We start from the raw sequence: 25,844 nt of genomic DNA on the forward strand, positions 1-25,844 counted from the left end.
TTCCTGCTCAGGCTGTCTGCTAAGAGATTCTGTTCTCCTGGTATGAATTGGGCCTGGAGATGTAGATTCAGATTTAGAGCTGTGTCCCATAAAGCCATAGCTAGTCTGCAAAGGGGTGAATGAGAACCCCTGCTTGTTTATGTACCACATGACTGTGGTGTTGTCTGTGCAAATCAAAAGAGGTCCTGGATGCAAAAGGTTCTTGAAGGCTAGAAGAGCATTTTGAACTGCCAACATTTCCTTCAGATTGATGTGCCAGTGAAGATGATCCTTTGTCCAGGTTCCCTGCTGGCAATTGCCTAGAAAATGTGCTGCCCAAGCATAATCCGAGGCGTCCGTGGTTATGATTTGAGAAGGTTGAGGAAGACGGAAAGGCTTTCCTTCGTTTAAAGCACACATCCTGGACCACCAAAGGAACTCCTTCTGGAGGCAGGGGATCAGAGGAATCAGAGTGTCCAGATCGTGGTAATGCTGCGACCATACACTTTTCAGATACCATTGAAGCTTTCTCATATGAAGCCTTGCATTTGGAATCAACAGAATGCAGGAAGCCATGTAGCCCAGTGCCTGCAGGAATTTCCTTGCAGTGAGCTGAGGTAGAGTTGCCAAAGTCTTGAAAATTGAAGCCAGCTGTATTTGTTTTTCTGTAGTGAGGAAGGCCCTTTGTAAGGTTGTATTTAAGAGGGCTCCCAGAAATACCATTTGTTGAGAAGGGATCAAATGTGACTGTGTTCACTGAAAATCCCAGGAGGAGGAGACGTTGAACAAAATCCAGATGTTTAAGTAAAAGATCTTTGCTGTCTGCCTGAATAAGGCAGTCGTCCAAATAGGGGTAAATCTGAATCCCCTGGAGTCTGCAATAAGCCACTACTGGTGCCAGGCATTTGGTAAAGACTCTGGGCGCAGTAGATAAACCAAAGGGCAGTACAGAGAATTGAAAGTGTCTCGAACCTGCCTTGAACCTGAGGAATTTCCTGCGTTCCTGCCTGATGGGAATGTGTAAATAAGCTTCCTTTAGGTCCAATGTCACCATCCAGGCATCCTGAGAGAGCATTGGAATCAGCTGCTGCAGAGTAAGCATCTTGAATTTTGGAATTTCCAAAAAGGTGTTTAACACAGAAAGGTCCAGAATAGGTCTCCATGAGCTTTGTTTTCTTGGAACCAGAAACAGTCTTGAATAAAAACCTTTTCCCATCTCTGAGAGTGGAACAGGCTCTATGGCTCTCATGGCCAGAAGAGCATCCACTTGATTTAAGGCCTCTGACCACTGATGTTTTGGCAGATCTGGCCAACCGAAAGCCATTGGCAAGGTATGAAAGTGGAATTTGTAGCCTTTTAAAATCACGTCCAATACCCATTTGTCCTGGGTAATATGAGTCCAATTTCTGTAAAAAAAGAGAAAGTTTTCCTCCGAGAGGGGCATCCAGGTAAAGAGGTCCTGTAGCCCAACCGAGAGAGTCATTGAGTTTGCTTTCTTTGAGATTGGGATCTGTCTTCTCCCTTCTAGGTGAAGAAGCAGTCCATTGTCTCGATCTGTAGGAGGCCTGAGCTTGGCCACGACCTCTGGAGCGTCTATATCTTCCCCTTTGAGGCCTGTCAGACGTGGGAAAGGACCAAGCCAATTCCTGGAAAATCTAGGAGGCTGAACTTGCAAGAAATCTTTCACAGTTTGCATAGATTTTGCCTTTTCTTCCATCTTTTAATAACCTCCTCAGCCTTAGATCCAAAAAGAACATCATGCTGAACAGGGGCATCTAATAATTTAGCCTTAACCTGTTCAGGTAAACTTTGTTCACGAAGCCAAGCATATCTCCTGATAACAGTACCAGAGGCTGCGGCCCTGCAAGAAGCATCCAAAGCATCAAAACCACAATGCAAGCTATGTTTGTTCAGTTGTTCAGTTGCATGCAACACATCCTGTAGTTCCTTATCTTCTGCACATGCAGGAAGAGAGGCAAGCTTTTGCTTTAAAACAGACAAAAGAAATTGCTGATACTTAAACATATGAAACTGGCAATTTAAAGCCCTAACAGAGAGGGTAGCAGAAGTATATACCTTTTTGCCCCACCTGTCTAAGGCACGAGAATCCTTATCAGAGGGAATGGGATTCTTAGAAGTAGCAACTTTAGCAGCCTTAGAACCCTGAGAGACAGTTTCAGGATCTGCAGAAGGATTCTTAAACAAGAACAAATGAGACTCAGGAACCCTATAAAACCTATCAGGCTTAGAGGGAGCAGGAGGCATGGAATCAGGATTCAAATTAGCCTCGGAAAAAGCATTATCCACAATGTCAAGAACAGGAGGGATAGCCAAAGGCCTATGTTGAGGAAGAAGAAGGAATTCTCTAAGCCTCTTCTTGGAAGCAGAATAATCCTGACCTTCCCAATGAAAATGTTCCCTCATCTCATGTAAGGTTTCCCCAAAAGAAAAATCTTCAGGCGGAGAAGCAGAGGGCAAGGAGTCCTCAGCATCCGAATCCTCATAAGGAGGAAAAGAATATTCCTGATCAGAGGAAGAGACAGAAGATATAGAAGCCTGGTCAGAGGAATCCACAGGAACATCCTGTCGAGGTCTTTTCTCAGGGGGGGGGGTGAGAACCCCTAATCACAGAAAGCAAATCTTCAGCCATCCTTAACAATTGCTTCTGTGTCCTGGGAGTAGATCCAGAAGTAGCTTGAGCAGGAGCTTTGAACTTAACAGGAGTCTTTGTCTTTGCCTTTGAAATAGTGATGTGAGTAGGCCTGAATACCCCCCTCAGAAGCTGGTACCTGCACAGCGGTTCCGGACCCATCCGAGGGAGCGACGTCCGAAGGTCCTGCAGCGGATAAAATAGAAGGCCTTGATGGCTCCCCATGGGAGTCCGTATCGGCCATCGGTTCAGAGGTGGCGGACGACAGGGGCTGCAAAAGCGCCTCACTGACGACAGCCGAACCGGACGCTGGCTCCAGCTGCAACGAGTCCTGTTTGGACCTCGGAGGCCTGTCCTTGTCTTTGCGCTTCTTTTGAATTCCGGTAGTATCCGACGACATTCTATAATTGAAGCATCTGCCAAAGTAATTCAGAGCCCAGTCGTACCTGCGTTTGATACTACGAGAATTAAACCTGGCACAGAACCGACAACAAGAAACGTCGTGGTCAGGGCCTAAGCAAGGTAGACAGTAAGAGTGGAAATCTTTATGAGGTATTTGTTTCCCACACGTAATACAATTATTAACTTTTTCTGACATCGGAGGAACAAGAAAAAGATTCCCCAATGGGGTACTTAGCTTTGAGAAGAGAAGTAAGAACTTCAGACCGACAACAACCAAAACGCTGTTCGAAAATCGCCAACCAACGACTTGCGAGCTGCTTTCCACCGCACGGCAAGAAAGACTGGAGAAGATGGCGTCGGCTGAGGGCTATGTACCAGAGCGTACTGACGTCAGGGTACTGGATTGTACAGCCGACGCCGGACCCAGACTTTGGGATTCTGGCCGACCTCGGGCTGCCTGCCAGCAGGAGCACCCTACAGTTATGACTGCAACAGTGAAACACGATGAACATCAGCAAGCTATGCGTATCACAGCTGACATCCTGGGTCATAGCAAAACTTTCCTGCCATGAAGGCAACTGTGGTTCCTTAGTGAGATCCATAAAGGGAACTGCAGAAGGGGAAGACTGTACTATATCCATGGACTTCAAAGGCAATGAAGGAGGAGAATAAGAAGGTGTCTTTGGAGATGGATGATCACCTCCCAAGGAAGGACAGTTCCTGGGGGGTGGAATACCTCTGGCCAAGAATGCCTGGTCCACAAGGCGCAACACATCATGTTCAGAAAGACTTCTAGTGGACCTCACCGAGACTGAGGGAGAAACGGGCCTGTTCACAAAAGAGGCAGACTTGGTGCCCATCTCATCTGATCGCACCGAGGACAATGGTGCAGAGAAAGACTGAACTACTGTAGTCTGCAATAAAGGGGTCATCGATGCCGATGTCATGGTCTGCACCAATACAGGGATCGGTGCAGTGGTTGTCGATGCCGAAACTGGAACCGACAAAACTGGAGTCAGTAATAAAGACCTCGGTTCCAAGGAATCGGAGCCGACGCAGTCAAGGTCTGCGCCGACTGAATGGTTCGTGCCAATACAGTGGTAAAGGCCTGAACCGAGGAGCCCCTTGGTGCTGATATGTAGAAGGCTGCAGGAGAGGGTGGAGCCGAAATCACTAATGGAGCCGAAGGTCTGGGCACCAAAAGCACTGGGGCTGACAGAGAGCTCCGGAGCTGAAATTTTAGCCTTTTTAGATTTTGGTTTTTGAGAGTCCCCAGCCAGGGACAAAGGCAAGGATTTAGCCTTAGTAGAAACATGCATTTTCTTATGGGCTTTAGGAGGAGTTGAGACCTCTGACCCAGAAATAGCCACTGAAAAGGGAGATTTTAGAAGTCCCTTCAGTATCAGCTTATTTTTCCTTTCTAACAAAGTTCTATTAGAAAAGTTTTCACATATAGTACAAAGTGGTTCAACAGATAAATGGGAAGCTCCCAAACAATAAACACATAAAGAGTGTGCGTCAGAAGTAGGCAGTTTGTGTCCACAACCAGAATACCGCTTAAACCCCGGACTACCCTTTTTTATCTGCCATATTAACAAAAAGAAAAGTACCAATAATGGTACAAGAGAGTACCCGAAGGTACGAAAAAGAAAAGAAAGGGATTACCAACGATGGTAAGGAGAAATTACCTCGCGGTAAAAAGGGTAAGTAAAGGACAGAGAAGAAAATCTGAAATTATGAACGCTAGATGCGATAGGGCAAGAGACAATAAAATATTAACTTTTCTGACAGAAAAGTAATTTGTAAAGCAATTAAACAACAATTGACTGTACTTAGTTCAAGAGAAGTAGCTTGACACGACCGGATGGCAATGCGGCAAACGAAATCTGAGGTAACCGGGAGAGGGAAATTGTGGGTAAGAGTTTAGCTCGAGAGTTTGAAGCTGATGTGAGCTTGGAAAATGGCCGGCTCGGTTCCGAGCTCAGAACCGATACCCATATGTAAGGAATGAACGAGGATTAACAATATCAGATCAAATGTTTGATTATTGTTTATGTGGGATGGGTAATAAGTTTGAAAGCTATGGGATAGAAGGGGCATTACAGTGGTAAAAAATGGATAGCAATTCACAATTCAAGGAGTTTTCATAGGGTATTAGCAACTCAGTGTAATAGGAGACATAAAGGTAAGGGCTTTGAAAGAATATTTTGAAAAGATACAATAATACTTGCAGCTCTTTTACTGTTGCAGTTTTATAATAAACATCTTATACTTAGTTACTGGCTGCTAGCCACATATCACTAACATACAATTCCTATGTCCACCAGGTTAGGTATAGTTTGGTATTACAGGAAGAATTATTGGTATTTTTCAGTAAGATGGAATTCTCTCAGTGGTGTCTATTTTTTTTTCTTTTTTTACATTATAATTATAGGTTAGTATGATAAGGGGATAGAGGGGGTATACTTGAAACACTTTATATTATAGATCTGTGACAAAATGTTGACAGTGATATCAATTGTATTATTGCATTCTGTTGTTTTGGCTGTATTTTGAAAATGCATAAAAAATTATATTAAAATGTTGGCTTTTCCTACAAATGCGTTCCTTTTTTTCTAGTCCCCTGTAACAGTCAGCTCTAATTTCAAGTTATGCAAACATCATACATTTCTCATGTAAGCAAATCTGATGTTATTACTTCAGGGGCATCAGGGCATACTGAGATCCTCATAGAAAATTGTATGCTGCCTTTTTATGGCAATAGCAAATATTATTGAGAAAGACCAATTATTGGTCAAGGAAAAAGGAAGCCAATAACTAGGTTCATAGATTAATACTACCTGCTTCACAGTTCACTGAAAGTTAACCACTTAAAGATTTCACTAGTTCATGTTCATTAACCAGGATATGTAAATCATTAATTATGTAATAATTTAGAAACTTCATTTTAAAGTCAATACTTTCTTAACTAAAAGTAGAATTAAAGGGAATAAATGCTTTCTCACATTTACTTCAACTTTCGGTTCTAATAAGGGAATTTAAAAAAGGAGAAAAAAATCAGCATACCAGGTTATATATCTTCTATGTGGTGATCCAAAGTTGCTTGGTAAGTATAGCCAGCTTTAGGGACTCGCCAAAGCTGTGGCCGCGGGGAGCCCCCCCCCCCCAATTATCTCCCTGCAAACAAAGGCATCCATGCAGCAGCTGCAGGTTTCTCCACCTTCTCTGTTCATTTCTGCACCCCGTAGACATCCGCACAGACTTTTTTCTGTCTTCTTTTTTTTTTTTTACTTGCCTGTAAGCTGCACTCAAGTCAGGTCCGCTTCAGTGAAGTAGAGACCTGATTGGTTGCAGTAACCAGGGAAGTAAGTTGTCTGTTTTCTTTTTTTTTTTTTTTTTTTTTTTTTTTTACAAGGAAGTGCTTGTGGGACCTGACCTACATACATTTAGTATAATCTAGTACATACCTCAGTCCCTCAGCACAAGAAATCTGAACAAAGACAAAAAGAAGTACTTTACTCTTGGAGAACAAATAACAGCACTACATTAGTAAGACTGCAGCACATGGTCTTATTTCCAGGAAGGTCAATTTGCTCATTTTAAAAAAAATGCCATAATCTAATGACAGTACCATAAGGACTTGTAGCAAATTCCTGCTATAATTATGAGGTTGTTTTGGTTGTAAACCTGTTTGTAATGAATCAAATAATTTGTAAAACTGGCATGTCAGTTTATTTTGTCTTTAACTCTGGTGCATACTTCATAATTTTAGTGTTAATTCTAATATGCAGCTGCAAGACCACTTGCAATGAATGCATTTAGTTACTTTAACATTTGTTTACCAGGAAAGTCTGACTGGAACAGAGCCCATTTTCAGCAGAGGCCCAGGAAGAAACACTCCAGACACACATCTTTGGAATGTGGGAGGAAAGCAGAGAACCCAGAGAAACCCATGCAAACGCAGGGAGGACATGAAGACTCAGTACAGAAGGCAACCCGGGCTGAAAATCAAACTGGAGAACTTGCTATGAAGCGACAACGCTAACTGCTGCACCACTGCAATTAGTTAAATTCAGTTTGAAAAAAGATATTTGGATTTCTAACACCATGTACTTTTGGTTAGAATCTAGGAATACCTCACAAATCGGGTTTCTAAAGTAAAGTATGAGAAGTACATACTGAAAATCTACAGTTAAATACGCAACAATAAATATCAGTGGCATTGGACAGTACACTGCAGGAAGCTATAGTACACCATGCAGACATCCTATAAAAGGGCTCTCTGAGACCAATGACTGGTGTCAGAACCATGGCCTGAAAGTTAAAGCCAAAAAATGTGTTATCATCCCCTTTGGGAAAAACTCAGTTCCCACGAATTAACACACTGATGGGAGCCCACTAAACACTGAAGAGATCTGGGCACCCAGGTCGACAGCCACCTCACTTTCGACCACCACATTACCACTGTGGTCAGAAAGTCCTTCTACATGGCACTTCTTATAACCAAAGGTTTTGCATCCAGGAAGAAATAGGTCATCATCCCTCTCTACTCATCCCTCATTAGACCAATCATCGAATATAACCCGCTATTTCGCATGTACCTGACCAGGCACCTACAACAGCTGGAGAGGCCACAAAAGTACCTCATAAAAAGGATCCTAGGCCTAAAACACATGTCCTACATGGACAGACTCAAGAAACTTCACCTGTTCTCAGTCTCTTATAGTCTACTTAAAGGTGATCTCTGCTTGACTTGCAAAGCCATGTCCGACCCAGCCTTACTTAAAATGCTACACCTAAAGAAATCCCAATCCTCCCGCACCACACACTCCAGAGATCACAGCCTCATTACCACAATTAACAGAACATGCTGGAGGGACAGGTTCATCTCCCAAAGATTGCCCATACTCCGGAATAAGCTTCCCATTCATGTCAAGCAGAGCACTTCACTGGCCCTATTCAAGAGAGATCCTGATGAGTGGATGGGCAACAGAAAGTTCACTCCAGGGATCATTCCAGTTGCCCTACTGGATAGGGGCACTGTGAACTAACATCGGGTGGCATGGTGCCTGAGCAATTTTTTTGGGCTAGGCTTGTAAAGGGTCCCGGGCCATTAGCCTAGTACACACCTACAAACCTATGAACCATCAGTGTCCTCTACAGAGCACAGTGACTTCATGACAACACCAGGATGTAAAAATAAAAGAAAACACTTTAGAGATTTTAACTACCCAAACACCACCTGAGTAAGCTACTCAACAGCATATAAATCTACCCAGATATTAAATGACCATCATAATCAAGACATTGGAGAAAACAGTACAATACTACTAGAGTAACAAGTTTACACATTACACTGAAAAAGAACAATCACTTATCAGCTCTTCAGCTCTGCATAACATTTTTTTCTCTGTCGACTTTCCAATACTTCTGCTAGTTTTTTTCTCTCTTTTTGTTCAGGCTGTTTCCCTCTGCTAGTACAAGTTCTACACACTTCCTCTGCAAATAATGCAATGTTTTGAACTAACGGTGTTGCATAATCTGGAAGTCTCACTCTGAGAATTGCATTATCGTAACATCTGGGGTGGCTGTGGTGGTGCAGTGGTTAGTGTTGTTACCTCACAGCAAGAGGTTCTCCAGCTTGATTATTGACTGGGGTGTCTTCTGTGCAGAATCTGCATGTCCTCCCTGTGTTTGCTTTTTTGATGCACGTTTCCCAAATTAAACTTAACATCTTCTTTTGTTCCCAACCCAATGAATACTAGCTCTGAATTTACCCCAGTGTGTCTGAACACAGCTTGTGCCCAGGTCGCTTTCCAGTTTCCAAAAGAAAATTAAGGTATATATGTTAATTTAAGAGACTTTCTAATAGGCAAGTTCTGTGCTAAAGAGTATTTAAGTTTGCTAATTAATTTTATATGCTTTCCAATTTTTTTTACAGTAAGACTACTGAAAACAACACTGTTTTGTGTATTTGTGAATACACATTATTGGTCACAAGGCTCCATCAAGTCCCTCCACACTTCCCCATTACTTTTTCTTACCATTAAATAAACAGACCCTTTCTCTCATTCTCCCTTCACCAACTACCAGCTTATAAAGAACCACATTCTTCCACTCTATTAAAAAAATGTATAAGCTGTCCTTACTTTGAGGCTCAACAACAGAAAAATAAATTCCCTAGCCTTCTACTACCTCTGCCTTTCATCTCCCTGTCTACTCTGCCTTGCACTCCCTGTATACTCCATTAGGCACCCCTTCTGAAACAGTTCAATATCTTCCTGCTAGTGATGACCACCAAACCTAGACCGGAGTTATATTAGCAAGTCAGGCACTCCTTACTGACTGTACTGTCTACTCTTTTTTGACTAATCTCTGCTCTGACCCTTAGCTGTATTATTACCACCAGTAATCTCTTAACTTTCTCTACTGTTTCAGATTTCACACAGCCCCTCTAAGGGCTTACAGGTTGTTTTTTTGTTAGGATTGGTATCACTTCAGCTGTTGCTACTCTTGCTCGGCAGGTGCATTCCTTACCCTACCCACAATTCCTACACACTCCCTCACACACACACATATATGTATATATATATACACACACACACACACACACACACACACACACACACACACACACACACACACAAAGCACCACACTTTAATTACTGTTATGCCAATCTGCTCACTACTGCTTACCTCACTTCCACACTCACTACCACACACTACCGTGTACATTAATCAAACTTCTGTCTTACTCCTGACACTCTACCTATCCACTAAACATCCACCATACTTCTTCCAACCCTGCCTGCATGCATTACATCCTACAGTCACTACCAAGCCCTGCTCACATCATCTACCCTTAACCTCAACTTACACTTAACATTCTATATCTCCTAGCTTGTAACCCGTCTCACCCACTCCTTCATCAAATACACACATATCAAAGAAACACACACCAACCCAGCATACAGAACCAAAAGCTTAAAAACAAGCCCAGTAAAATGTTCTTACCACAACCACTAATCCTCTCACTCTTATCCTTGGAGGACATCCATCCAAACTCTGGACCCCTCACCAAACCAGGCTCCAAGGCTACACTTTTACCACACCCACCCTATACCAGCCACCCCCCACTATACTTAACAACCTACTTCTCCTGAATCTTAATTTCATAAGTATTTAAAACAAATTATCTAACATACATGCATGCATAGCAGCACACACCCTGACATACATATTGCTACCGAAGCCTGACTAAAACCTAACACCAAAGATGAAGACAACCTTTCCACAGGGTATAATATAATAAGAAATTATAAACAATATAAAAAAGCTGGAGGAGTAGCCATCTTCTACAACAACACCCTGAACTTCATCAACTACCCTCATCCACTACCCAGTTTCAACAACGCTGAAATAATTATCTCACTTCTACACCGCAACAAACACAAGAGCATATGCATCACAGTTATATTCCTCCTGGTTGTAATGCCCCAATCCTTTTAGAAATACTAGACTTGACCTCACACAATATACAAAATGAAACCATCATACTAAGTGACTTTAACATACACTACTCCATTAATGAATTCAACCCGCCATCCCTATCAATTAACCTCTTTGGTTTCATCCATCTGTTCACCTTCCCAACCAGAAATGATAAACATATTAACAAGAAATCAATCTTACACTGGATTTGTGCAACCTCGCCCTGTAAAATCAACACTGCTGGCTGGCTGACACCATCAAGTGACCCATCCCCTCCTTGTTTAGTCCACCATTCGATTAAAACAGGACCAGCCTTTGGTCAGCTGGTACCCTAGGCAAAAGGATTCCATGGTGCTAAACCCACACCACCCGGTGCCCCCATCCTGGCCTACCTATACCATCCAGATTACTGGAAAAGTGCCCCTGCTAGAGCAGCACCCTAGACAGCTACCTAGTTGGTCTATGCCTAAGGCAAGCTATGGATTAAAAGGTTGGGAAATGCTCTAAATCTGTAACACCTACAGTGGATATAAAAAGTTGTGATATAAAAAAATGAGACCACAATAAATCATTTCAAAACTATAACCTGTACAATTCAATTGCAAGACAAACAAATCTGTTAGGGGAAAAATATAAAAAATAAAAAACGTACAATAAGCTGATTGCACAAGTGTGCACATCCTTAAACTAATACTTTGTTGAAGCACTTTTTGATTTGATTACAGTATTCAGTCTTCTTGGGTATGAGTCTATCAGCATGGCACATCTTGACTTGGCAATATTTGACCATTCTTCTTTACAAAAGTGCTCCAAATCTGTCAGATTGCGAGGGCATCTCTTGTGCACAGCCCTCTTCAGGTCGCCCCACAGATTTTCTATTGGATTTAGGTCTGGGCTCTGGCTGAGCCATTCCAAAACTTTATTTTCTTCTGGTGAAGTCATTCTTTTGTTAATTTGGATGAATGCTTGGGGTCATTGTCGTGTTGAAAGGTGAAATTCCTCTTAATCTTCATCTTTCTAGCAGATGCCTGAAGGTTTTGGGCCAAAAGTGACTGGTATTTGGAACTGTTCACAATTCCCTCCACCTTGACTAAAGCCCCAGTTCCAGCTGAAGAAAAACAAAGCCAAAGTATGATACTACCACCACCATGCTTCATCGTGGGGGTGGTGTTCTTTTGGTGATGCAAAGTGTTGTTTTTGCTTCAAACATACCTTTTGGAATTGTGAGTTCAACCTTGGTCTCATCAGACCATAACACATTTTCCCCACATGGTTTTGGGAGACTATGTATTGTTTTGCAAATTTTAGCCAAGCCTGGATGTTATTCTGTGTAAGAAAAAGACTTCCATCTTGCAACCCTACCCCATAGTCCAGACATATGGAGAATATGAGAGATTGTTGTCACATGTAGTACACAACCAGTACTTGCCAGAATTTCCTGCAGTTCCTTCAATGTTGCTGTAGGTCTCTTGGCAGCCTCCCTGACCAGTTTTCGTTCGGTCTTTTCATCAACTTTAGAGGGACATCCAGTTCTTTGCAACTTCACTGTTGTCACATATTTTTTCCACTTTTTGAGGACCGTCTTCACTGTGTTCCATTGTATATCCAATGCTGTGGAAATTTTTTTGTACCACTCTCCTGACTGATACTTTTCAACAATGAAATCCCTTTGATGATTTGTAAGCTCTCTGTGAACCATGGCTTTTGCTGTAGCAGGCAACTGAGTAAATGTCAGGAAAATCCTACTAGGACTGCTGAACTTTATTTGGGGTTAATCAGAGTCTCTTTAATTGATGGCAGGTGTGTACCCAAGAAGACTGAATGCTTTAATTAAATCAAAAGGTGCTTCAACAAAGTATTAGTTTAAGGGTGTGCACACTTATGCAACCAGCTTATTGTATGTTTTTTTATTTTTTATATTTTTCCCCCAACAGATTTGTTTGTTTTTCAACTGAATTGTACAGGTTATAGGTCACGTTAAAGGTGGGAAAAGTTTTGAAATGATTTATTGTGGTCTCATTTCTTTTACATCACAAAAACCTGGCATTTTAACATGGGTGTGTACACTTTATATCCACTGTATAGCTTCAGGGGGCACTAGCTTAAATGAGTTATTTCCTAAACTATTACTGTACTGTCTTGATCAGGGAAGGTGTATTTGGAAGGATGCAAGAAAAACAAAGGCTGAACAAAATGAATTTCTTTCCTTAATCATATTTTCTGTTCATGCCATCATTGGATGAAAAGGCTGTGTGAAAAGAAAAAAAATATTAAAAATTATCATCAGAACATATAAAATGTTATAGCTTCTTGAAAAAGCTGAAGAGTAAGCCAAAATGTGAGAAAAAGGAAGAAAAAAGTAATGGGCATGGTAGGGAGAACACTGGAGTGTGTGTGTGTGTGTGTGTGTGTGTGTGTGTGTGTGGTGTGGGGGCTGAAACAGTAGGCAGCGCCTAGAGCACCATTTCATCCAAGTCCAGCCTTGTACAGAGTTGTAATGATTATTTGTTGCAACTAAATGCCTGCAACTGTGAATGTCCCTTTTGTAGATGGGCCAACACAGTGTGGTACATAGACCTGTTGTGATGTAAGAACATTGTAGTTACAGGTCAGTCTGAGCATACGGTTTCAAAAGTTTGCAACATAAATGAAAATGTTGCTTATGGGAGGTCACAGTGACAGGGTGTTACTTAGTTTGGAAGTCCCTAGGGGGCTCCCCAACTTGACATTTGCTGGGGTCCCCCCCAAATGCTAACACCACCCCTGATCCCTGGTAGTGAATGGGGAGAAAAAAATCATAATTTCTGCAACAAGTGGAGGGGCAGCACTGTTTGAGAAAAAATACCCCTTGTAGAAGTGAGGGGATACCATTCACTGTAGTTCATCGCATGTTCCCTCCCTGCTGCTTTGTAATGTGCTTGCAAGTTATAGGGCTGCACACAAATAAATCTTGAACCAACCCTGAATGGCTGTCTGAATGATGTCCCCTCCCGTTTGATCCTCAGCCCTGTAATGCAGAACAATTAAGGAAAATTACCAGGAAGGGGATGATAATCAGACAATGGGGGCAAAACGGGTTCTGGAGGCCAGCAAGTCATAAGCTTAGAAGCTTGACAACTAATCTTATGAACCAATGGCGACATAAAGAAGTGACTACTTACAGGGACTTCTTGATGGTTACTGTGGTTAGGTTTGCAATCCTCCACCAATTCAGCATCTTTTTTTTTTCAGAAGGTCCATAGCATCAGGAAAAGGCATTGTAGCTTTAATGTTGAAATTCACTAACTACGTAAGTGCACTTGCTGCCCAGCCTGCTAGTTCACCTATTAGTCACACTGAGCACCTTTCTGCAATCAACAAACTGTAAATTTGGCACCCAATTGAATAAAATGATACAAAAAATATATACCTACTCAACTTGCATGGAAGTTCAACAAATGACTGTCTGCAAGGACCAAATAACTTCATGGGGATGGCAGAATGGTATTCCAGTCCCATCAAAAAAGGTCTAGGTAAGAACAACATCTGCTACACCTTATACTGAAAATAGTCCTTCAGGAGGTCCCATAGTTTGATTACTCGGAAGCTCTAAATAAAGATCTGCCTAAGCAGCAGAGACCTCCAAAACAGACACCCAGGCAACCGCTACCCCAAACAAAACACGTGCAACACATCTCACAAAGCCAGTGTGCCGAACAGTCACAGCCCTTAAGGCTAAACAACACACCTGATACACTTGTAATAGGTGACTATCGTCAGGCACACTGACGTCCCGCTCACCAGGCTGAACAAGGAGAAGGTGACGGTGAGCAGCCTGTCTGGCGCTACAATCCGCCACATAACACAAGCACTCAGGTCACTCCAAGGCAAGTACAAATATGACTCCGTCATTGTCCATGCTGGTGTGAATGACCTGAGACGTACCTCCCTGGACTACATGAAAAGAGACATAGAGGAGCTCTCTCAGCATGTAGCCCAGGCTGGTATGACCCTGACCTTGAGTAGCATCTTACCCTCACCAAGAATGATGCCACAATATGAAGACAAAATGATCAATTTTAACAATTGGCTTAAGTATTGGTGTCATTCAAAGGGGATCCAATGCCTGTCAGCTTGGGATGATATGCACAACAAGCCACGATGCTTTGCTAGGGACGGCTTGCACCTGTCACCCCTGGGCTTTCGGATATTAGCAAAGGCTCTTGCTACCCCCATAGTGCCTTTTTTAGGCAAGGCTCAAAAGACAAACCCACCTCCATAGGTATCACAAGGGATAAGAAACTAAACCTCAAGATGCACGCACTCGAAACTCTCCTTAGCATGGAGAACATCGATATCTGTGCAGTAACAGAAACCTGGTTCAGGACTCCCGAGAGCACCCCAGCACTACCAGGTTATACTTCATACCATGCTTTTCGGCCACAAAACTTGGACCGAACCACAAAAGGAGGGGGAGTATCGATATTCATCAAAGATACCCACACCTCCAGGTTGGTGGCAATGCACGAAGCATCAGAGACTATCCATGTGCAACTAACAGTGGGTAAAACTGCCTTCCAGTTTACAGCCTGCTACAGACCACCCTCCCAAACCCAGGAACCCCACTCGGCCTTCCTGAGAACACTGGAAAATATGAAGGTCACTCCAAACACCATTATATTGGGCGACTTCAACTACCCAAGCATAGATTGGGAGCATTACTCTAGCTCCAACACCCTTGCCCAAAGGTTCCTAGAATTCATAAACTCAAATGCTATGGAACAACTTGTTACCACTCCCACAAGAGGGGAAAGCATACTGGACCTGATCATCACCAACATGGGGACTCTATGCTCCAGACCAGAAGTGTATCCCTCACTGGTAAGATCAGACCATAAACTGATCTCACTGGATATTCACATCCCGACCCCACTCCCTGCCCAGAAAACCACAGTGAAAAACTTCTCTAAAGCAAATTTCACACTCCTCAAAACCTAGGTGGAATCCTTCAAAGCCCCCGGGCCTGTGGAAAATACGGCCCAGACCGCAGAATCCTTTATAAATGCATTCTATGAACGCCTTCAGGAATGCATGGATCATGCAATCCCAAATAAAACCAAGACCCAGTCCTCCAAAGGCAGACGACCTGTCTGGTGGACCCCAGCCATAAACAAACTATACAATAGAAGGAGGAAGCTACTACATGATGGAGCAAAATCCCAAAAAGGGAAGGCATCTCTGATCAGTATTAGCAAAAAACTAAGGGCACTCATAAAATCGTCAAAGGCCAGCTTCGAGAGAAAAATTGCACAGGACACTAAGGATAATCACAAGGCTTTCTTTAGTTATGTTAGGAACCTAGGTGGGAATTCCCAGATATGCTCAGAATTAGTCCAAAATGACAAAAAATACACTGATCCCACAGACATTGCCAACATCCTAGCTGACAGGTTCAGCGCAAACTTCTCCCCTCCCACCAAAGGGCAAATATCTATCCCAGCAGAGTGCTGCCTCCCTGACATCTCAGATGCTCAGGTGGGAGCCGCCCTCTCCAAAGCAAAAAACACAGCATCAATGGGACCAGATGGTGTCCCAGGCTGCATCCTACATGAACTCCAAGAAGAGCTAAACCCAAACATAAAACTACTGTTCATTCTCAGCCTTACTACAGGATATGTACCCAAAGAGTGGCATACAGCAACAGTGGTCCCTCTCCACAAAGGTGGTGCCTCAACGGACCCTGGAAACTATCGCCCCATAAGCCTGACTAGCTTGGTCTGCAAAGCTATGGAAAGGATCATCATGGACCTCATAAATAAAGATATTGGGGACCTACAGACACTGGATCCTACCCAGTTAGGCTTTGTTAAGGGCAGATCCTGCCTCTTAAACCTGGTTGACTTCTTTGAAACAGTCACCAAGGCCACTGACGAAGGGAAAGTGGTCCACATAGCCTATCTGGACCTCGCAAAAGCCTTCGATACAATACCCCACTCGGGCATTATAGATAAGCTCACCAGCTTAAATATAAACCCCTATGTCACTAGATGGGTTGCAAACTGGCTCAAGGACAGAACCCACATGGTTAGAATTGCTGGAGCCATGTCAGACTCCAAACCAGTTACAAGTGGCGTCCCACAAGGCTCAGTCCTGGGACCTCTCTTGTTTGGTATATATTTCTCGGAGGTACAGGCCAACAAGGAAGGACTGTGGCTGACCAAGTTCGCAGATGACTGCAAACTGGGCGCCATAATCGACTCTCCAGCCGAAACAAGCATCTTCCAAAAGGGCCTCATAGAAACAGACAACTGGTGCCAGAGCCATGGTCTCAAGCTAAACGCCAAAAAGTGTATAGTTATCCCCTTTGGCAAAAACAAAGTGCCCACAAATTACCACATAGGTGGTAATCCATTAAGTACAGAAGAAGTAATTAGGGACCTGAGGACCCAAGTTGATAGCAATCTCTCATTTGACAACCACGTGGCCAAAGTGGTTAGAAAAACATTTTATATAGCCCACCTAATCATGAAGGGATTCACATCTAGATTAGGGGAGGTCATCGTGCCTCTTTACTCATCCCTCATCAGGCCCATAAATCGAGTACAATGCCCCTTTTGGGATGTACCTTACCAAACACCTGCAGCAACTGGAAAGACCCCAAAAGTACCTCACCAAGAGGATCAAAGGGCTCAAACAGATGCCATAAGAAACTCCAGCTCTACTCAGTGGCATACCACCTGCTCAGAGGTGACCTGTGCCTGACGTATAAGGCCATGTCCAACCCGGAATTAAGGGACATGCTGCACCTCAAAAAATCCAAATCCCATTGAGCTACACGCTCGAGAAACTTGAACCTCAGCAGTGAAATAAATAGGACATGCTGGAGGGACAGATTCATAACCCAGAGGCTCCCTTCACTATGGAATAAAATCCCAGTCCAGGTTAGGCAAAGTCCCTCACTGATTCTCTTCAAGAGGAGTCTTGATGAGTGGACGGGAGATCGTAGGTTTACCCCGGGGTATCACTTCTGTGTCACTGTTAAACAGAGGTACAGTATACTAACCTCGAAAAAGGGCATAGCAAAATTAATTTAAAATGGGTGGCGAAAGCCAAACATACTCTGGCTAGGCTTATAAATGCCCTAGGGCAGATAGCCTAGTATGAACCTATGAACCTATGTCTGAAAACTTAATTTTACTTCTGCCTTAAGACACATCTTGATTTGTACAGTTATGGCATTACTTGAAGTACTTTCATAATGATTTGCACCATTACATTTTTGTTGTGGCAAGGATACCATCACATGTATTTGCACTAATATTTGTATGAATGTAGAAAGGATACTTGAAATACTTCTGCGTGTTTGTATTTTTACATTTATACTGTTACAGCAAGGATACCATTTCCTTAATATTACTTTGTTACTTCCAAGTTTAGTTTTCATGACAGAATACAAAAAAAAAAAAAGAATCTATAACCACCAGTGATGTCATCTGTTTTTGTTCCATGACTAAGGCACATCTTTAGCTGTGTTGGGTACGCAAAGCAGAAGTATCTTTAGTTATAGTAATGTGCCCCCCCCCCCCCCAGACTTTAACAAGCATGTCAAGTTACCCCTGAACTAAAAAGGTTGGACACCCATGTTCTACAGAATATTCAGCAAAGATACGACTTCAGAGAGTAGTGAATGTGTCCACTAAACCCAGGCAGCATAAGATAAAAACATGCAACCTGGTCTGATAAGCACACATTCAACACCCCTGCAAAAATTGTCACAGTTCCATCCAAATATGATTGCACTCAATTATATTTTGATTTTGTCATTCAAAAAACATGGCTTCCCTTCTATTACAAGTGGAACAAAAATAAAAAAAAAAAGAAGTTATGTACTCACCATACCATTCCATGCGAGTTGCTCAACTCACCTTCATTCTTACAGATGAGTTTGGAGCCGGCCAGCTACAAAGCTCAAGGTCTTCAGACAGCTCGAGGCCAAGTCCCTATCCTATGATGCACCTTGAGTTACCTCAAATCTTGTTTGCTGCCTCTAATAATACCATATGCCATTCTGTCACTTTTTAAGGTAAAAACCATAGGAAATACAAATCAACCATAACAAATCATTTTTATCTTGGTTCTCGAAAAAACATGGAGGGGGTAGGAGGGTGGGAAGTAAGAATGAAGGCGTGATGAACAACTCACATGGAACATTATGGTAAGTACATAACTTCTTTATGTGAATTTGTTCTATCTCGACGTTCATTCTTGCAGATGGGGAGCGTCCCAAGCACCATCTTTCTCGAGTGGCTCATGGGAGTATTTTTCTCAGGACAGTAGAACCAAAGGAGGACCTGTCCCTGGAGGCCTTATCGACTTTGTAATGAGTAATAAAGGTATGAGGCTTTAACTAAGTGGCTGCTGCACAAATATTGTTTATTGATAGCCTAGCTGAAAATGCAACAGATGAGGACACAGCTCTGGTTGAATGAGCCTTAATTTTGTGTTGTAGAGGTAAATTGGCAGCTGAGTAAGTGAAAGTGATGCAATCAGGTAAACATTTTGATAGGGTTGTTTTTGCCTCAGGCATACCTTTTCTAGAATCTGAAAAGGAAACAAAGTTGTTCAAATCTTCTGAATTATTTGGTATTATCTAGGTAAAATCTGAGCTGTCTGTGAACATCAAGTTTGTGCAGCATACAATCCAAATTGTTGGTGTGTTTGAGGAAAAACACTGATAAATCTATAGTTTGGTTAAGGTTAGCTTCAGTACAAACTTTAGGTAAGAATGAAGGATTTGTTTGCAGTGAAACTCTGTTGGCATGGAAAACCAAATACGGAGGTTTTATGGACAAGGCTTGTAGTGCTGAGACTCTTCGAGCAGATGTGATGGCTATTAAAAAGATAGTTTTCCAAGACAAAAATTTCAAATCACATGAAGAAGCTGGCTCTAACGGTGGGAGAATAATACGCGAGAGCATAAAATTTAGGTTCCAGGGGGTATAAGGGGATTTAACTGGTGGTCTAAGGTGGAAAATCCCTTTGAGAAAGGCTCTGGATAGCTTGTGCAACATTATGTTAAAGCCCTCAGTACCAAGATGAAAATTAGAGATGGCAGCAAGCTGCACACAAGTTGTAGCTGTTGCCACTCCTTTGTTGAAAAGCATAGTCAAAAATTCTAATATAGAGGAACTAGAAGCTGGGTAAGGGTGAATGTTATTCTGAGAAGTCCATATGGAAAATGTCTTCCATTTGCTGAGGTACAACTTCCAAACAGAGCATTTATGAGAGGATATTAAGATATATTGCATTTCGTTTGAGAGGTTATGGAACCTGGCTATGCTGGGAATTGGAGCAGCCAAGCTATCAATTTTAGGGACTGAAGGGAGTGATGAAGAGCCCCCGACGAATGCATCAGAAGGTCTGGAACTGGATTTACAATCCAAGGCTCTTCCAACAGATGAGGATGAAGGAAGGGGAACCAAATCTGACAAGGCCAATGGAGGGACTATTAGAATGATGGCCCTTCCCAGGGCTTTGGCTTTCTGTAATACTTTGGGTATCAGGGGAATTGGTGGAAATGATAAAGGAGACCCGGAGGACAATCGTGCATGAGTGCGTCCCTTGGGGAATCTCCCGGAGGGGGAATTATGGCAAAGTAGCTTCTGCATTTTGTGTTCACGGGGGATGCAAAGAGATCACAGCAAGGCTGGCCCCATTTGTGGAATATTCTTTCCGCTATTTTTTTTAAGGGACCACTCATGAGGCAACAAAATTGTTCTGCTCAGTTTGTCTGCAATCACGTTGGATTTCCCCGGGATGTGCATTGCTATCAGAAAGCGCTGGGTGGATGTAACCCACTGCCACACTCTTAGGGCCTCTCGACAAAGGGGATATGACCTGGTTCCTCCTTGTTTGTTTAAGTACCAGACTACCGACATGTTGTCCATCTGAATCACAATGGTCCCCAGAGGGAGAGAGAGTCCTGAAAGTACTGCACTGCCTAGAGTACCGCTCTCACTTCCAGGACATTGATATGCAGGCGTATCTCTTGTTTGGACCATGTGCCTTGGGCTGTTCTTCCCTGAAAATGTGCCCCCCCCCCACCCAATCAGGAAAGCATCTGTGGTCACTGTGGCCGATGGTGAGGGCAGGATAAAAGGACAACCTATCGTTACTTGGAGAGAGGTCAACCACCACCGAAGATCCTTTTTGCATGTGTTTGTTAGAATAATGAGATGTGACATTGGGAGCTCTTGATAAGGCCATTGCGTTAACAGAAGCCATTGCAGAAGCTGCATGTGCACATGACCCAATGGAATTGCTATTACTGTAGCTGACATCATACCCAACAATTTTAGCACTTCTGAGGCTGGCACTTTGTCTCTGGAAATGACATTCAGAATTTGCTGATGAAGTATTGATATCCTTTCTAAAGGAAGTTTTAAAGTGGTGGTGTCCAAATCTGCACAGATAAAAATGATATGTTGTGATGGCGACAAAGCAGTTTATGGTAATCCCCAGTTGATTGCAAAGAAAAGTGTGGTGTCCCTGGCTTGTATAAGCTGATGCCTGGTGGTGGCGGTGAGGAGCCAATTATCTAAGTATGGAAACACCTGGAATCCCAAACGCCTCAGGTGAGCCGTGACCACTGCCATACATTTGGTGAACCCTCTGGGGGCTGTAGTGAGACCAAAGGCCATGGCTCAAAACGGGTAGTGATTGGCTCCCAGCCAGAAGCGCAGATGATCCCTGGATGGTCTGGCTATTTTTATGTGGTAGTATGCATCCTGGAGATCTAAATTGTCTTTCCCTAAGAAGGGAAGTATCGACTGTAGCGTGGCCATCCAGAACTTCTCTTTCTTGACAAATCTGTTTAGTCTGCTGAGGTCCAAAATAGGTCTCCAATCCCCTGTCTTTTTTGGAACTCAAAAGATCTTGACGGAGTTCTGGATCCTATCTGGTCTGCTTGGACTGGTTGGATGACCCTTTTTTCTAGCAACCTTTGGACCTCGACTGTTGCTTGTTCCCTGTAACTGTGTGGAATGTCCAGGATTTTTATCAAGGGGGGAGGAGAGGCATCTGGATACAAAGATAAGCGACTCCTGACTGCCTCCAGAGTAGGACAGTCAGACCTCCTTTCAGGAGCACTGGTAGGGCTTCCCATAGAACTGGTCTCCGTCTCCCTGGTTTTGTGGACCCCCTCAGCCAAGAGGGTGGCATCTTCCATTAGTAACCCCCTCCTCTGCCCCTGGAGGAGGTTCACCACCTGTGTCCAGAAAGGCTCCTTGGGCTTTTCGTAATCACATCTTTCCTCTCTTTTGACCCTTGGGGTAGGGTCTAGTAGGGGTGGAAAAATGGACTCCGATGGCAGACAGAGTCTTTCTTTCCTGATCACACCTGGTCAGAGAGTTTCCTTAACTTTGGGCCCGAAAAGAGATGAGCCATCAAAAGGGGTGTTGACAAAGGATGAGTTAAAGGGCTTCACAAAGGAACATAAGCGCATCCAGGAGTGTCTCCTAAGAGAAATTCCTGTACCCGCTACCCTGCTCGTTCCATCAGCTGCAGATAAAATCAGACTCATGGAAAAGTTTACTATAGAATTAAGGGTAGCAAGCTGGGACGCAACCTTGTCTGTAGCTCCCTCAGCTACCGTACCCTGTAGAGTATCTCCAAGCTCTTTTATGAGATCTCTTTGCAGTCGTGTGAAATGTGTGAGGTAGTTCACTGAACGCATGGAAAAAGTCACTGAACTAAACATGTGCTTCCCGTATCTATCCATGATCCTAGAGTCTCTGTTAGGAGGATGGACAGAGGAAGAAATTTCCAACATCTCCTTTTTGGTGGCTGCTGCCACCACCATGGCATCAACAGGCACTCCCTTAGTGAGAAAGGTCTTATCGTGAGGGGCAGAACTAAATTTATTGGGTCTCCTACGGACAGGGTTCCATGGTGTCCACAGTCTCCCATGCCCTTAGTGAGACCAGCTCCATATGCTCATCGAAGGGCAGAGACACTCAAGAGGTGGAGGGCTGAGACTCAAAAGCTTTCGGGAGGACAGACTCATCCTCAGTAGGGTTGGTGGGCTTCCAGCCACCCCTCTGCTTTAGATTTCCAAGATATCTGCAAATGAGATATCTTCAGAGGGGGACCATGGGGACCCTTCCGATTCATCTAAGTCAGCGTCAGATGTGATAGACTTTTGCGGGGAGTCTAGATGCTTCCTCTTGCAAATTCTCTTCCTGGGAATCTCATCAGTGGGAGCTTCTGGTGAGGTCTCGGAAGAGCAGGGACCACCCAGTGGGGCCTGAGGCTCAGGGACTCTACGCTTCAAAGGGATCTGTGAGGCAGAAGTAGACACAGGCGCTTTTAGGGAAGAGGTAGTTGGTCCTGAAGTTGTGGATGTCCTGGGGGACATTACTCTCCTCTTGGCCTCAAAAGCACCTCTGCTCAGGTGGGAAGGAACCACTGGATCTGAAGAGACAGATGATTCCCTGTGCACCGGAACAGTGGGCTCCGATCCAGAGGTAGGAGCCAAACTCATCCGAGCTGAAGCCCCAAAAGGCATAGCCAGAACTGAAAGGTTGGTCCGGCTATCCTCCCCGAACCCGACCGGCGAGTGTCAGCTCCTAGACTCCTCGATAGGCATCGAGGAAGTCTGAATAATCGGAACCAATGGCACTGGAGCAGGCATTGGTTTCGAAGCTCCACAATCATCAGGTCCAACTCCTCTGGCTCCAACGGACCGGTATGGCTTGGGGGAGGAAAAGAAGCAGATAGAGGAACAGTTTTCGGTTCCGAAACCATTTGGGTCAGAGCTGATAAAAATTTTGCAAACACCAGTGCCTGTAACAACTTCTGCACCAACGATCCACATCCAAATCAGGCTTATTGTGGACCGAGATGAATGGATCGATGGTGGTACCGACTGTAAGACTGGTGACTTTAATACTGCAGAGAACGGTTCCAGGACTGGGGACCGGTTCCAAAAGGATAAGATGCTCGGCTTCGAAGGCTGTGGAGCCAATGACAAAGGCTTTTTTGATTTTGTTGGATCCACAACTCTCTGTTCTGATGATGAAGACTTAAAGGACTTGGAAGATTTGGAGAATTTACTAGCTTTATCATGGTCACCCAAAGCTAATTGAAGGGATGACTTTAATAGCCCTCTGTCAATTAACTTTGTTTCTTTCATGTAGTACATGGCTACTAAAAGAATGGCAGATGGAGCAACTCTCTTGCAAGTGCAAAGCACCCAAACAATAAACGGAATTAACATGACCAACAGTCAGACATTTTCTGTCCATACTTTGGACATTTTGTAAACCCAGACTTGGATTGTTTCTCCTTATCCTGGTCAGCCATGAGAGATAGCTAAATGCACACAAGAAAACCTGTGATAAACGTATATCAAACACACGCACACACACACACACACACACACACACACACACACACACACACACACGTGTTCAACAAATTCAATGAACACACAAGTATTTTAAATAGTAAGCACCCCTTAAAAAACAAATGGGCTCTATAATACTAAACAGAATCTAACTGTTAAAGTTCTAGAAACACACTCTAATAAGCTATAAACGTCTGCTAAAACACACTTCTAAACTACTTAACAGTCTTCTAAGCTATAAAAAGGCACACCAAAGAGGAAGGGAGTTAATAAAGGCCTAATAAACGAAGGCCGACAAGGCTATAAAAAGACTATCAGAAGTTAAGCTACACACCAATTCAAAAGTTTTTAAAGTTATTAAATTGAAAAAACTATTAATAAAGTTTGCAAAGATAAACTTTTTCTAGAAGAAAAAACTATACTGGCCCAAGCTATGAGAAAACCTCCGATCTGTTGCAGCAGCAAACTAGATTGGGGGTAACCCAAGGTGCATCATGGGATAGGGACATGGCCTCAAGCTGTCTGAAGACCTCGAGCTTTGTAGTTAGCTGGCTCTGAACTCATCTGTAAGAATGAATGGCGAGACAGAACAACTTCACATCAAAGGTTTTACACATATAAAAAAATATATATTTATTTTAATTTCTGCCTGAGCACCAATGCAATACCAAATTACAGATGTATATATGACATCACATCCACAGTGTCTGCAGTTTAAAAACACTGGCCAAGTCCATTTCTGGCAAAAATCGAAAAGTAGGTAGATGGAGACAGAGTGACAGATGCAGACGTAGAACTAGACTTTTAGTATCTTACAACATCTCTGAGCTTCTGAGTTCAAACACTTCCAAACGAAATACAAATCTGCTGCTCAGTGCTGCTTGTGCACTATTGCTTCTGCAATAAGTTCATCTGGGAAAGTTATCACAGTATTGATGCATCAGTACTACAACAACTTGTTGGTGCTTTTCTGCACCACAGATTCCAAATGCTGTACACATGAAGAACTTTAATATACCTCCTATAGTAACAAATTAATTTGGCCAGTGGATGGTTTCATTTTTTTTTTTGGGGAGGCTACAAATCCTGTGATGCCTACAGATGTTACCACCTGCACCAGTAACACTTTTGTGTTGCACAATTAACATCAGAAACCTTTTTTTCTCAGTGCTGCTCATGTAAAGACTTGGACTACATGGGACTAGCTCAGATAACACAGCGACAAACAAACATTCAATATGGTATTATGTGGAATAGGATTATACAACATAAAACAGTAAGCTTCCATAGATTTAAATGGAGACAAAAAATGTATCACTTGGTGTACACTGAAGCTCAGCAGCTGTCAACATGCATGTGATGTTTTTTGATTCTATACGTAGAAAAATAAGTTCAAATGTTGTTTACCCAGTCACTATTTTTATAAGATAATCAGTTTTGCAAAACATGTCGGATGAAAAAAGTTTCACTGTACTTACCTTCCGTTACAATAAACGCAGTACATGCAATTGCAGCTGTGATGATGGAAAAGGACAGGAACACTCCAAGAGGGAAGACTGACATGCCAATAAAGACTAGTAGACACAAAGCAATGAATGGCTGACCATTAAGGTACTGCCCCACAGGAGAGTTAAGAAAGGCCACAACCTGAAACCAAACCAAAAAGGGAAAAAAAATGTTTACATGAAATAACACCAGCAGTAACATAATAAATGCAATTATAAATGCAACTCTATACGAGAAAGGCACCTTACACTTTAGGAAAGAAATATACAGTTTCAGCATGATCTGCTGGGCCTCTCTCTGTGTTTAATTTAGTGTTCACGTGGAGAAATGAAGATTTACTCAGTGTGGTACAAAGGAAGGCTACTAGCTCAACAAAGAAAATCAAAGTGTATGTCAGGGGAGCAAAATCTATTCTCACGTGAGGAAACTCAA

At 43.1% G+C, this 25,844-nt stretch overlaps 1 protein-coding gene across 1 annotated transcript in view; it reads right to left on the reverse strand.

Annotated features, from left to right (window-relative positions):
* LDAF1 (lipid droplet assembly factor 1) overlaps window positions 1-25,844 on the reverse strand; it is a 218,101-nt gene that overhangs the window by 108,665 nt on the left and 83,592 nt on the right. Inside the window, exon 3 of the mRNA XM_044089510.1 lies at window positions 25,385-25,553. Coding sequence (XP_043945445.1) covers window positions 25,385-25,553 — 169 coding nt within the window. The remainder of the gene's footprint in view (window positions 1-25,384; window positions 25,554-25,844) is intronic.

The sequence above is a fragment of the Protopterus annectens genome, chromosome 12.part0 (assembly GCF_019279795.1).
Source record: "Protopterus annectens isolate FY-2018-M chromosome 12.part0, PAN1.0, whole genome shotgun sequence".
NCBI classification, from domain to species: Eukaryota; Metazoa; Chordata; order Ceratodontiformes; family Protopteridae; genus Protopterus; species Protopterus annectens.